The sequence below is a fragment of the Drosophila arizonae genome, chromosome 4 (genome assembly GCF_054131065.1).
Source record: "Drosophila arizonae isolate 15081-1271.41 chromosome 4, UAZ_ARI_1.0, whole genome shotgun sequence".
NCBI classification, from domain to species: domain Eukaryota; kingdom Metazoa; phylum Arthropoda; class Insecta; order Diptera; family Drosophilidae; genus Drosophila; species Drosophila arizonae.
In genome coordinates, this window is record NC_142924.1 from 23,941,270 (window position 1) to 23,955,151 (window position 13,882).

Sequence of the window (13,882 nt, forward strand, 5' to 3'; positions counted from 1 at the left end):
AATAAATAACACAGTGCTGTAAAACAACTTTAGACTGACAGAGGCTGGTCGTCGCACTAACACAATCAGCTGTTTGTGCGCGTCTCGTAGTGATTGGCAAGTGTCGCTTTGAAACTGACGTCAACAATTATTTAGTTTATCATTTTTTTTGATAAGTTGTAAAAATGTTTACACTGTGGACACTGATTGAGGCCTCGCTTCTTTGTCTAAATGCAGTTTGCATTTTGCACGAAGAGCGTTTTTTGGCCAAGTGTAAGTAATTGCAGGCCGATATTTGTACCTCTGACCAAAAAATGATATTTATAGTTGGCTGGGGACGACAAGCCGGTCAACAGGATTTCGGAGCTCCCAGTGCTAAGGATCAAGTCCTAAATCTTATTCGATCGATCCGCACAGTTGCCAAGAGTGAGTATTTGTACATAATTTTGCATATTTGCATAAAATAAAGCGAACATAACTAACACGTGTCCATTTTTCAATTTTACAGTTCCACTGATATTTCTTAACGTAATAGCGATTATATTTAAACTGTTACTTGGGTAAAACTTAAATTCTATTGTAATAAATGTACTATTAATGGTTTTCGAAACACTCGCAATTATTATCCTACATGGTGACTCGACTTGCGCTGCAGCACACACTTAACGCGGTTTTCTAGGGCTATGCTATATGCATCCAGCTTGTAAGCAGCAGCCTCCAACTTGTCCACGGTGTCTGATATTTCATCAATTTGCTGCATGAGGGGTGCTAGCTGTTGAAACTTGACGCACAGCTCGTTGGTGGATACGTTGAGGTTCTCGGCTATTTGCCGCATGTCCTTGTACTTGGCTATGGTTGCCTTGTTCATTTCCTCGAGCAATTTGTAGTCTTCTAATGGCGCATTGAGCTCGTGCGTTATATATTCTTCTGTTTTTTGGAACATCTTCGTGGCTAGTTTGGTAAGATTTGGGTCATGGGCGTGGGCCAAGGCCTCGAAGCTGGATGTTGAAGTCGACAGTGTGGGACCCCGCATCGGTGAGTCGAGTAGCGGATTATGATCCTGATCCTTTGCCTGAGCAGCGTTAGTGCTTGTTGTTGGCTGCTCCTTGTCCATGTTACTTGACGAATTTTCCAAAACAATTGCATCAACAGCTGGTGTCTCCGATATAAGTGAATGCTGACTGCTTTTGACAGTGTTGGCAAATGCACGCGTCTCTTTGGGAATGGTTAATATTGTGGCGCTCATAAAGTTTGTGGATTTTCCTTATCGATATGAGATCAGTTCAGTTTTGCCAGCGCTCAAGATAACGCAAAATAATGTCTGATCAGAATAGGGAGCGGAAGCTTAAGCATCTTTTTGATGGCGGGGAATGGAATGTATATGAGCCGACTGTATTAAATTTGGGTGTCGGTGCTCCAGGCACAGATCTATTAGAGCCTTGTTGTGATATTTTTCAAGAGGCTACTGCACATTGCTTGGTTAGTACTAAATGATTTTTATGATTATTAGATTTCGCCATTATTCTTAATAACCTTTGGTTGTCCGTAGCAAAGGGAAAAAGAGGTCAACCAGTCTCTGATATTTCAATATGGACCAACCAACGGCACTCATGAAATACGCAACGAAATCGCCAAGTACTTGACCGGAATGTATGATAGTCCCGTAAACTGGTATGTAATGAGAAATTTTAAGATTTGCTCAGCTATTGATATTCCCACTTTCAGCGAAGACCTGATAGTCACAACTGGCGCTAGTCAAGGCTTGCATTTCTTGCTCTCTACAATGATAGACTTTAATGGCTATTTATTTGTGGATGAGTACACGTATATGATTGCCTTGGACAGCATGAAACACTTCACCAGTCTTACGATTGTTCCTCTTAAACTGAATGACGATGGCGTCGACCTTAACGATCTGGAGGTTAAAGTAAAAGAACGTCGCTTTAAATCACAGAACAAAGAGTTTTGGGCCATTTACTATACGATACCCACATATCACAATCCTACCGGCATTTTGTTCTCACCAAGTAACTATAACTATAAAATTGTGAAAACGCTTGCTTTAATCACTCATCGCTTTATCTTCTATGCCAGCTGTTTGTCGTGGAATTGTGGCGCTCTCACGCAAATACGACTTCTTAGTAGTGTGCGATGATGTCTACAACATTCTTCATTATGACAATAAACCGCAGCACTCGCGTCTAATGTCTTATGACACACGCACAGATGAAGACTACGTCGGCCATGTGATTTCCAACGGCAGCTTTTCGAAGATTATTGGACCTGGGGTGCGCCTAGGCTGGCTAGAGGTGCCTCCACGTCTTAAACCGCAACTTCTTCACAGTGGGATCATTAACAGCGGTGGTTGCTTCAATAACTACACAGCTGGAATTGTTGGCAGTCTATTTGAACTTCAACTGGCGCAACCGCATATTGCAAGACTCTATGCAGCATACAAAGAGCGGATGTTGGCTGTCATCGCGGTGTTAAAGTCTGAACTACCCAACACCTGTCGATTTGTAGCGCCTTCTGGAGGTTACTTTATTTGGATACGTTTGCCGGACCAGGTGAAGGCAACCGAATTTCTGGAATACTGTTTGGAGCATGAGAAGATTACATTCATTGTTGGTTCACGATTTGCTGTTGAGGAGGGAAAGGGACAACAATTCTTTCGCATATCCATAGCATTTCACAAGAAAGAAAAACTTGTGGATGGGATCAGCCGTCTGTGTCTGGCTCTAAAAGCCTTTATAAAGAGTGTTAAACACACGTGAGCTATTTTGATTTTCTAATATGGCAAAAATAATTGTAATTCATTGTTGTTTTGTTATCGTATTTTAAATAATGCTTAAAAATATACGACTTAGAACTTAACCATCTATACAGTTATAAATTATGAACAAATACAATATGTGTATGTAAAAATTTTTGGGCACAATGCTTAAAAATATCACAAATTTGATAATTTTTTTTTTTTAGTTTTTACAAGTATTGAAGTTTAACTTTACGAATCAGTAGTTGACATACAGTCGCTCGGTGCAGCACTCGTTCTTTTCGAATTGGCCCATTTGTCATATTGAGTGCGTAGTGCTTTGCTTGTACGACAAATTCGAAGGAATGGAATATAACAAATTATATTATTTGACTTAAAGTAATTGCAAGTAGCCAACTATTCGGTGAATGTGAGAACAATCTCCTTGACAGAGGTATAGGTGCCAATAACTAGACCCAGAATGCCAACAATAATCAGCACAAAGTTGCCTAAAAACGAAAGATATGTAATCATACGCATAAACGAGGCTTTAGATTAAACACTCACTTAACAGCAGCCAGCCCTTGGCTATTCCAGTGGTCTCGTACCAGTGCGTGCAGATCTGAATCAGAGCTGGAAAAGCCAGGCCCAAGGCGGATAAGCACAGAGCGCCAAAAAGCGAAATGAAGAGCTCCAGATTGGGTATGGCCACGGCGAGCAGAACTAGAAGATCAATCAGATACTTAATATCTTCACTCTTTATTCGCTTGTCCAGCTACTTACAGGTGATCAGCACAAGGCCGGTACGCACGGCATACTCCCAGAAGAGCTTATTGCGTTGGGGGCCCAGCTTCTTGCCGACGTAGTCGTTCCATGTGATGTCGATGGCCACATAACAGGCCAGACCGTGTGTGATATAGATGGCGAATGCTAACATGGCTTTCACGCATTGCGCTGGACTGCAAGAGGACATGAGACAATCGTGAGTTTTGGTCAAGAGCATTGTGCTCTGTTTACTTACATTTCATGCTCGGGCAGATTTAGGGTGATGGAGCCCAGCACACTGGCACCGTAATTTAGATATCCGAACAGACCCATGCCCACGTACAAGAAAACAATCCATACCATGGAAATGTTCAGAACGCCACAGGAGCCGCCAAACTTGTGTGGCGTTTTCATCTCGTTCTCCAGAGGCAAAATAACGCCAATGGCCTCCAAGGCGAACAAAACTGTTCCAAAGAACAGTGGGAAGTTCTCAATCTTGCCAATGGCATCCTTGCCCTCCAGTGTAACTGGCTCCCGGAAGATATAGTAGCAAATGAAGCCAAAGGATACCATTGTGATGAAATTGGCTAGTGTGGAGAAGGGCGCCAGGTACTTCAGCTGTCGCACCCAATTGATGAGTATCAGTGGCACCAATATGATTATCATGCAGAGACGCACGTCGACGTTGGTCTCGTAGACGGTATCGACAATGGATTTTATGTTGGACGCAACGAAGACCACGTAGACACAGCAAGTGCCCAGTTGGTAAATCAGCAGGAATACATTTACTACCGTGCCTATGTAGGGGGCACAGTTCTTGAAGAAAGAAGGACCCTCGCCCAGGGCTGCCTCCGCCACAGCTGGATAGTTCATGCTGGGCACCTGTTTGGAGATTCACAATGAGAAGAGCTTCCAATAGAGATAAGAGTTGACGTTAACTAACCTTCTTACGCCGGCAGAGCTCATACTCCGCCTTGACCAGCTGGTGTATACAGTAGGTGCATATGAACCCGATCACAATGGTTCCTATCGTCCCCGTCACATAGCCCGAGTTGCGAAAGGCATTTGGCATGGCCAGAATGCCAGTACCTAGAGAGCCCTTCAGCAAATGGAATAGTGTCTCCCAGTTGCTGTTGAAGACATTGAAATCTTAGCATGGAGTAGAGTTTGCATTCCTGCTACACTTACGTTGTGGGGTGCGGCACATCCCGATGCTCGTAGGGATTGTAGTCGGGAGCCTTGACAGCACCCTTCTCCGCTAGCTCCAGTGAGTACTTGTTGCTGCTCTGCTGCTTGATGTTGTCCACATGATCACTGACAAACGCCTGATTATTGTGTCCATTTTTACTCATGGCTGGAATGAATACAGACAAAGAGAGAGAGAGAGAGAGGTAAACTTAAATAAATTTCTGTTTTAATTTTAATTTGAATTTTAATGATTTTAATGATTCATATAGCTCATTTGATTCTTGAACAACAGGTTATGCGCAATAGATTGTCGTCTGAGCGTCTGTCTGCTTCGCCCAAAGCCTAATACTAAAACCTGATTTGGCCAAAAGAGTACACGCGTCATTAAATATAAGCGCCTTACCCTCTTTGAACTTCTATATTATAAACGGCGTATATTATATCCAGTTTGTTTAAAAATACACTTGTAATATCTTTGCCCAGGCGATATAAAGTCTTCATCATATTGTTCTTAAATGGGATTCCCTGGCATAACTGTTTTGTGAAAAGGCTTATGGCGTGGCAGACTCATAAATTCTCAATTAGGACGCCGAGCTGAGTTGGTCTCAACGATCTTATAAACCACAAAAGCCGGATACTTGATTTTCTGAATATATGTGCACTATGGGCAGTACTGTTTATACCCTGAACCCATTGAAAATGGGACATCGGGTATAATGGTTTTGTTGAAATGTATGTAACAGGCATAGGGAGGCGTGGCAGACCCCACAAAGTATATATATTCTTGATCAGGGCGACGAGCTGAGTTGATTTAGCCCTGTCCGTCTGTCTGTCCCTCCGTCCCTCTGTCCGTATGCTTAAGCGCGTTGATCTCAGAAGATATAAGAGTTAGAGACTAGAGATCATCACGATCTGAAAGTTTCATGAAGAAAGTCCTTGCACAAAAAAAGTTATCAAATTCCCATTGTAAGTAACATATCATATATACATATATTGTTTACTAAGCATAGCTTGAATTCCGACAAAAGCTGTAAATTTGAAATTTTATAGTGCAATTTGCCCTATAATTTGGCTATGAATGTGAAACTGATACAAAACTTATATAATTTATTTTATTTTACATAGTATAGCTAATGCAGTCAGCAGAGTGCCTGATTTTGTGTGAGTTCCGGGTATCTCTTAGTCGAGCTCTTCCGCACTTTTACTTGTACTCGTGGCTGTGTATAAAATCATTATTTAATTTCTGACACTCTCCATAGAGATCGCGATCTATCTAAGAGCAGCAAATGCAGCTGAAAATAGTCTGACATATATCTAAATTAAAAACAGACCCACGACAATGTCAAGTTCAGTGTGACGGAATCATTGCCCCGCATCGGGGCACATCGACTCTATTGTGTCTGTGTTGGTGAGTGTGACACAGACAGAGAACGATAGAGAGAGAGAGAGAGAGAGAGAGAGAGAGAGTGAGTGAGAGAAAGAGAGAGAGAGGGAGAGAGAGAGAGTGAGACGGAATGTGTATATATAATATTGCCAACAACTTGTTGCAAATGAAACGTGCTAACATTTTCTAATTGCAGCCAATTTTACTGTCACTTGTGAGTGGCTTCGGAGTGTACATAGATTGTTGTGATTTCATTTAGCGCTTGGCATTGCTTAGCTTTGCTGTTACTCTTTTTAAGAAGAAAGAAAGGAAAACTTTGTGTTGTATACAAATCTACAAACAAAAAATAATTGCCTATTTCTTAATTAGAAAATCTTTTCGTGTGACATGCACAATTTGACATTTTATTGCCCGCTATTAGGCACAAGATCTTAGTGGAGATAAAGTCAAAGTCCCAGTCGAAAATTCCCGAATGTTAGGCACTACAACTAAATTTGGTCAATCAAAATATCTGTGGACCTATGGCAATTTTTCCGGTTTTGACAGCAATTGCTATATTTAATTATACCAGTTGACTTCTCGACTTTCACATATATATAGATACATATATATGAATACATATATACTTATATATACTGCGATTCGGTTGAATGCATGCCTGCATAATGTATGTATATTATTCGACACATTTCCAACTGCACTGACTTACATAACTGACGAGCGCAGAAGGTCATTCGCAACTGATTCATCGATTAGCTTGTCTCGGATTGAATAATTAAATGACTATACTATATGTTGAGCAACAAATTTTTGACACCCACTTTGGTACGGAAGCTCAAATTATGCATAATTTCAAGTACAGCTAGTTTTTTGTTCTAGCCCGTAGTGTGAGGTACGCCGCAATCAGATCTGAGGTATGCGGAAGTCATAAAAAGCAATGTAGCCAAATGACTACGGCAATTGGCTTTGATTGCAAATCTAAAACAAAAAACTCCGACATGAAAAAACCATTACGAGTTCTGCGAAATAGCAAGGATAGAATTTGAGAGTAAGCTTCATCTGAATTCACAGCAACATAAACCTATAGAAACTATATATTTAAATGGATAGGTTGGGAGAATTGCCTGCTTGAATAAACTCGGGAGAATATCAAACGCTAGACAAGCAGTAGAAATGAAAAGAATGGACCTAGTCAACATTTAAATATACAAAATTAATAACTTTCTAATCTACAGATTACGTATGTCCATAATTAAAACTTTTTTCTGTCAATTTATTTATTTTTTATTTATTTATTTATTTATTTTTTTTCACAAAACTCACTTATTCCTAGTGGTTGTACCTAATTTCGCAGAAATACTTCAGATAATTTATTCATCAATAATTTATGCGAAACTTTACTAAAATAAAGCAAAAGAAAAAAAAACTTCATAGTTTGTTTTATTAATGAACTGCAACCGGTTCAAACTGGATGCGTGCTGTCTTTCGCACCGAACCTTTTGGCCAAAACAGAGAGGCAAGAAAAACTTGTATGCCGCCAGCCAAAGACCCAATACGCTTAATAAATTCCATTTGACAAAACACAAATCAAACGTGATTTTGCCTAAATGCGCAATACCATTCGATGCAAATTCGCCTTTGATGAATAAAATAATTAGTAGAATAGCAAAAAACGACGTTTTAGCAAATATTAACAGCGCGTTAAATACTGTTCATAAATATGCGAATATTAAGTTGATATAGGCGCCAAAGCTCGTATACCCTTTTTAGCTATTATCTATAGGTGAGTTATTGTTGTTATCAGCAAGGTGGATATAAATTTAATTAATTTAAATTTAAAAAATATGTATATTAATGTTCGTTTAATCAATTATGGATATACAAGACAACAAATTTGATTTAATCTGACCTTGTCTTTCCCCAGCTTGAGCTCACATGATTAATATCTAAAATCCATTGTGGGTGTGGGGGTTGGTATACGTATTCCTCTAGAATACGTATACCAAGTTTAACTTTTATTTCATTTAATGATGCCCATAGCTAACCTAATGTAGACTTGCCTGGTACGGTTATTGATCGAGTGTATATATAGCTTATTTATTGATGCATTTGTTGTCATCTTGTGTGCGTTACACTTTTCGTGATAAGAATTGTAATACCCTCTGCAAGTGTATACAGAATAATTGAAATATCATCAAACTCAATCAGCACGCGACACTTTATATAATGTGTGCTAAGCACTTTACAAGATCTGCCGACGGGTTCGAGTTCAATGAGCCAAGTTTACTGGCCGGCCTTTGTGGAGTTTCTGTTATTGTTATTTGTGTTTGAAATTCAACAGTCATTTGTCAGCGACGTGTTCGCAATATCAATTGGTCATGCTTATGACTGCTGTCGAGAAGTTGTTGGCCTTGCTCTGCATTTTGCCTTAACTGTTATTTAAATTTATGAAATAAACGAGATGCATAGGTAACAGTACCTTTATTCTAATTGAATTTGATCAATAATTACGTTTATTATTTGACTTTATCGTTTACATGTTGAAAAAATTCTGACTAGTTGATAATATCCTTTCATTTCCAGCAACTCAACTCGACTCTATCAACCTATCAACCGTATGCCTATTTGCATGGACATTTGATACGCTCTGAGTGCAGTTTAGTTTTTTTTCGCTTGCATATTTCATTTACTTGGCTTGACATTGAGAAAATTTTCCGATTCTTTTATGCAGAAACCTGTATTAACGGAAAATTTACGCATATCAATTATGTACGATCGAATGACATTTTAATTATAGTCCAACTCAGTATTTAGCCTTAGAGCTCAGAATATTTAACACATTGAAGGCTGCACCACTTATTTGAAGTTTGCCTTCGTAATAGCCGTGTTCTTGTAGCTATCTTAATCAGAGGTCTCTGTTCACATCTGAACTCATGTCATTTTGATTAACGTATTTATAAGGCAGCAAAAGAAAATGCATTTTGATTTGAATTTAAAAATATTTGCATAGGCCCTAAAGAATAAAGCGAATTAGCTTGATACTACTTTCTTCTGTTACTATTATCATCATTAACATTTCAGCATATCATTAAATAGTGGACAAAATGGAAATATAGAAGATTTCCCCGTTGATCATATATGTTTTGAAAGCGAGTTCCGATGTTAATAAAATTATTTCGTGGGCCCAGTTTCAAAATGAGAGTAGTAAAGAAGAAATTACAGCCAGAATTGAAGATGGCAAGACAAGTAAAATTGTTCGAGAAATTTGAACAAGATATTATTTCAGAAATGCTCCAAAGTCCGAGATCTGTCTACTTTTTCAGCTACATCTAATGCTCATATAGGAGTACAGACTGGAAACCGAAATCGGATAGATATGATCGACTCTATTTTCATATATCTACTAACATTCTAATGCTGAGACTCGACTGCATATGAGTTTGCATCACGCTCTTTTTGCATGTCGCGAAAACGTTGAGATTGTTCTATTTTCGTACACTTGATCAATAATTTACGTCTACAGTTTCGACGCTTTGTGTGCTAATTTTAAGCGCAATTAATTTAGATCTACAAAAGAGCTATTCAGCTAGTCTCTCGTTCACTCATTCATCACGCTTAGTCAGAGTCCGGCCTGAGAGTGTGCGCTGAAGCTTGACTCCGAATTTCTCATTTGTTTCATTTGTTTTTTAGAGGTTTGAGCTATGCTTGGTAATTTGCAAATGCTGTGACACTTCCGGTGTTAATTAGCCGCAAAAATTTTAAGCATGCGTGCTGAGACACTGCCCACGAATACAACTTACCGATGAGCCCAAGAACAGATTATTTTTTGAGTAATATGCAAGCAGAATGTGAAAATACACGATTGTAAATTATCGCCAATTCGCACGTGATGAGTCGGGTGTATTGAACTACTTTATTTTAAATTACAGTATGTAAAGACTGAGAAACACCTTGAAAGGCCGAAGCCGAAACTAATATACAAAAAATCGCGAGTTGCCGGTGTCAAAGGTAGCGAATCTAACGGGAACGATCCACGCTTTGCGATGTGAACGATGTGATCGAGTTGCCCGCGCGCTAACGACTAAATCAGATCCAACGTGGATCACCGGTTTTATGCACTCCGCGAAATGTTGCCCCCCGATTGTAACGCCAGCAGGCAAGCAACCAACTAACCACTCACGAATACTCGTTCTCTCAGGGTACGGGGTAGCTGCACCACCAGTCTCATGGAAAATCACACCGAGCGTCAAAATGTAACTTAAATTTTTAAGTAACGTCGTTTCGCGCAGAATCCACAGTCACATAAAATTATTCACTACAGACTTTGGCTTCACCTTAAAACAAAAAACCTCACTGAGAGCGAGATGAGAGTGAGATGCCGTATGAACGAACTGCGTACCATATGATGCTACAGCTCATATCCACTCAAATGTGCGCGCTAATGGTCCCAGCTTAATTTCACATAATCTGGCTAGAGCTCAAAATATTTACTCAAGCTTTTTAAGGTAGTTCTACTTTTAGAATTGATTTTACAGAGAGCTAGAAGATGTATGGCTATGTAAAGCAATCATTGAAGCAAGTCTGAGCATCGAGCGAAATCACATCATTTAAATCAATTATTTATGATCTTCAAGGAAATTCGGTTGATCAATATATTTGTGCAATTTACAAATAATTAGTTAAATAAATTCAATAAAATTACTCAAAAATGCTATAGCTAAATCAAATATATACAATTATATAAATGTGTTGCTTATTCAAACTAGAAATTCAGTCATAGTATAAAGCATATCAAGTTTGCTTAAAGTCGTTATTTTTTTATGAACTCAAATTAATTTTATTTACTTAGCTCTGCGACTGCGTCAGTACGTCTTCGATGCGCACTCTCAGTCGGCAAACATTATCGAAGGCATGACATGAAAAAGCAACTACGATAATTGTAAACATGATGCGTGTTGTCTTTTAATGCGTAAGCCATACAAAACGATAAAAGACGATAAACTGGCTCTCTTTTTGAGCGCTTTCCAGTCGCGGCAGGGCCAGGCGTAAAAAGTCGTTGCCAAATATTCGACCATTGCTGCTGGGACTCGTAACAATGCTACGACTGCCGAAAGAACCAGTGCGCAGTGAGGTGTAAGGTGCTTTCAGCGGGCACTGTATGTGACTGCAGTGGCTGAGCGCTTTGTTGTTGCCAAAATCGTCAATTAACATTTTTTGCTTTTTGTTAGTGTTGCTGGCTGGGGCAGCAGTGCCTTAATGCACTTTCTCAGGCGCGCAACCGGTTTGCGCTGAAGAGAATTCGCGCGCTTGCGCCAAATTTCATTTGCAGCGGCGGCCTTCCAATAGTTTTTGTTTTGCATGCATTGCGCATACGCCGTGTGTTACAGTTTCTCGGATATCGAACAAGACCCAGCCAGCGCTAGTGTAAGCAGAGCCGACAGCCGGCTAACCATTAGCCCAGGCCCATGTCTAGCTGCTGCTAAAAACCGGTCGGGCGTTACACGGACTCTGACGTAGTTTAGTAGACCCCATTATCATCTCTTGAACATGTTTGGCCTGTGACGTCAGCGGCGAGTTGGTAGTCTCGTGAATCATATGGGACTGTATCGAGCATGTAAATCAAGTAGTTGAAGCTGATGATCATCTCTCCAAATGCTATCTACGCACTTCACACAATGTTATTCGCCTGCCATGTCTGACCACAGATTCCATTGCCTATGTCCGTGTTCATCCATTTAAAGGGGAGAATCACTAAGCACCAGGTGCTAAGAGTCGCCTCCGCGAGTCTTGAGAAATTGGTGCTAATTTGAGAGCAGCTGGAGTTTCCTCTATTGCTGCCGAACCGTTTGAAATCTGCTGAAAAGTATAATTAAATTATCAATTCGATTTGCGTTGTTTATTCAAATTAAATTGCATAATTAAAACCGGATCGTTGTTTGCGAAATGCTCTTAATTAAATTGAGAATTTCCGTGCAAGTGCTGCCCTAAGCGAATTCTATTTTTTTGTCAACTAGAAAACCTTTTAGCTAATACGTAAGCAGGCCAATTATTTGGCTGACCAGTAGACACGCTAATTAAATGGTTTAATTTGCACGCTCGCTGGCTAAAAAAAAAAAAAAAAAAAATCTAGATAAATATGAATTGCATAGAATAATTAGAAGCGAAAATCGAGTATATGATAAACAGTTGTTGTATTGTAGTTGACTCTGGCTCGATTTTTGATAAATATAGAAATAAATACGCGGAAAATATTCATAACAATAAAAAAATAAACACTGAAAAATAAAGTAATACATAATTGAAAATTGTTTTCGCCATGAACTTGTGCGATCAACAACAATTCCATTACACTAATAAACACATGATATTAACTTAAAATTAGAATCGTGTCGGAGTAACCCTTAAGGGTCGCTTGAAGGGTCAAAGCCACGCGAAATATATGTAAATATATGTACATAAATAAATATATGTGTGTGTTAATACATTTATTGATTATAATTTATACTCCAGACTTTTATTTCAGTTTCCGTTCAGATGCGCATTCAAAATGGGAACAAAATGGGGTATGCCGGTTTTGGAAAGTATATTAACTATATTCAGAATCAGGATCAACAGCTGAGTAAGATTTAGATCTGTGTGCTTCTTCTTCTTGTGCGCCTCTCTGCCAATGTCTTTATTCGTTGAATCCGAGCAAAATGAAGTCGTATCCTTATGTGCATCTAAGTAAAAAGCAGATATCAATTAATATAAGTGAGTAATCGAGGAGCTTTAAAGAGGTATTTCAACCAAAGTTCGTATACATAATATCTTACAGTACATAAAGTAAGTGTATATACAATTCGCTTCCAAAATGTACAACATTAACGCTGTTTAGGTCATCTGCCAGTCTGGCATTCCCGACTGCTAGCAGTCAGAGTTGCATTTGTATTATATCTGGTCCTTTGTTTCTATCAGTGTGATATTGAAATCTTGCTAGCCACCCGTGGCTCATGTGGCATATGCAAGTGGTGGCCTAATTGAATGATTACCTTGTTATTGTCAATTTGTGGGGCATCTCATATCTCAACTATTTCACGTATTATATACTTAATAGAAATTTAGCGTGCAACTAAAATCAAGTACAAAATTGCGCATAGTACTTTTCGGCATACCGTAAAATGTAAAACTGGGTGATGTTGATTTATCTGTTGCTCTCGCTCCGAAAATAGATACCCCCACACACACATGCGCACACTCACCATTAAAGGAAATGAGAATCTCAATTCTCATTGATTGAGAGATTGGCAATCGGAAATAATTCTGTAAAATTTTAAATTTATTATAAAGAGTATCTGAAATTGATTTACAACTGTTGTCGTGGAATTTGAAATATTTCTGTAATTACATTGATAATAATTGCTAATTATTTTCGCCCCTCTTGAGCTGTTGTCAGCAGCAACTCAGTGGCTTTTTGCACTTGCACACGATTGGCACGAGGCTGACGCTTCAATCAGTTGGCCTAATCTTGGCAGCCGCATGCCAAAACTGACTAATGGAACAACAACCACTCCAGCACTAATCTGAGTGAGTTTGCTGTGTGTTTGCTTCCCTTAAGCGGTCTAGATAAGCACAGGCTAGTCGTTGTGCTCGCTGGCCCACAAAAGTGTCTCCATCTTATCAGCTTGGCAGGTAAACATTTGTCGGGTTCTCTGAGTCTATTCGCACGTTTCGCTGTCTGCATCACAAATTGTACTGAATCATTTGCATTGACAAAACAAAAGCAAAATCATGCCAAGCCCGACGAGTACGGGCTGGCAGGCGTTATTTCAATGTTC

The 13,882-nt window shown here is 39.3% G+C and overlaps 4 protein-coding genes across 5 annotated transcripts; 2 read left to right on the forward strand and 2 right to left on the reverse strand.

The window, feature by feature from the left end:
- The first annotated feature begins 108 nt into the window (after window positions 1–108).
- On the forward strand, window positions 109–589 carry LOC108613935 (immediate early response 3-interacting protein 1). The gene is made up of 3 exons (XM_018007741.2): window positions 109–252; window positions 307–405; window positions 488–589. The coding sequence occupies exons 1-3, from the start codon at window positions 165–167 to the stop codon at window positions 541–543; spliced, it is 243 nt and encodes an 80-aa protein (XP_017863230.1). The 5' UTR covers window positions 109–164; the 3' UTR covers window positions 544–589.
- On the reverse strand, window positions 499–1,225 carry Blos2 (biogenesis of lysosome-related organelles complex 1 subunit 2). The gene has a single exon (XM_018007737.2). The coding sequence runs from the start codon at window positions 1,223–1,225 to the stop codon at window positions 602–604; it is 624 nt and encodes a 207-aa protein (XP_017863226.2). The 3' UTR covers window positions 499–601.
- Window positions 1,226–1,296: 71 nt separating this feature from the next.
- LOC108613927 (uncharacterized) lies at window positions 1,297–2,853 on the forward strand. The gene is made up of 4 exons (XM_018007732.2): window positions 1,297–1,458; window positions 1,529–1,650; window positions 1,705–2,006; window positions 2,074–2,853. Exons 1-4 carry the CDS (start codon window positions 1,297–1,299, stop codon window positions 2,751–2,753), a joined length of 1,266 nt encoding a protein of 421 aa, XP_017863221.1. The 3' UTR covers window positions 2,754–2,853.
- On the reverse strand, window positions 2,792–10,170 carry LOC108613926 (proton-coupled amino acid transporter-like protein acs). Of its 2 annotated transcripts, none has more exons than XM_018007731.2 (7): window positions 9,869–10,170; window positions 4,685–4,850; window positions 4,440–4,626; window positions 3,753–4,378; window positions 3,515–3,690; window positions 3,299–3,454; window positions 2,792–3,240 (listed from the first exon to the last, which is right to left on the reverse strand). In XM_018007731.2, exons 2-7 carry the CDS (start codon window positions 4,846–4,848, stop codon window positions 3,149–3,151), a joined length of 1,401 nt encoding a protein of 466 aa, XP_017863220.1. In that variant the 5' UTR covers window positions 4,849–4,850; window positions 9,869–10,170; the 3' UTR covers window positions 2,792–3,148. The 2 variants fall into 2 exon arrangements, with proteins under 2 accessions (XP_017863220.1, XP_089324761.1); XM_089468635.1 differs by lacking the exon at window positions 9,869–10,170 and adding an exon at window positions 8,129–8,383.
- Window positions 10,171–13,882: the final 3,712 nt, after the last annotated feature.

Bases quoted from the DNA above. Each gene is read 5' to 3' on its own strand.
- LOC108613927 (XM_018007732.2), top strand. From the start codon at position 1,297: ATGTCTGATCAGAATAGGGAGCGGAAGCTTAAGCATCTTTTTGATGGC. The intron at 1,651-1,704 runs GTATGTAATGAG...TCCCACTTTCAG, and splicing joins TATGATAGTCCCGTAAACTG to CGAAGACCTGATAGTCACAA. The intron at 2,007-2,073 runs GTAACTATAACT...CTTCTATGCCAG, and splicing joins CGGCATTTTGTTCTCACCAA to CTGTTTGTCGTGGAATTGTG.
- LOC108613926 (XM_018007731.2), bottom strand. From the start codon at position 4,848: ATGAGTAAAAATGGACACAATAATCAGGCGTTTGTCAGTGATCATGTG. The intron at 4,379-4,439 runs GTTAGTTAACGT...ATCTCCAAACAG, and splicing joins AGCTCTGCCGGCGTAAGAAG to GTGCCCAGCATGAACTATCC. The intron at 3,455-3,514 runs GTAAGTAGCTGG...TTGATCTTCTAG, and splicing joins CGGCCTTGTGCTGATCACCT to TTCTGCTCGCCGTGGCCATA.
- LOC108613935 (XM_018007741.2), top strand. From the start codon at position 165: ATGTTTACACTGTGGACACTGATTGAGGCCTCGCTTCTTTGTCTAAAT. The intron at 253-306 runs GTAAGTAATTGC...TGATATTTATAG, and splicing joins AGAGCGTTTTTTGGCCAAGT to TTGGCTGGGGACGACAAGCC. The intron at 406-487 runs GTGAGTATTTGT...TCAATTTTACAG, and splicing joins GATCCGCACAGTTGCCAAGA to TTCCACTGATATTTCTTAAC.
- Blos2 (XM_018007737.2), bottom strand. From the start codon at position 1,225: ATGAGCGCCACAATATTAACCATTCCCAAAGAGACGCGTGCATTTGCC.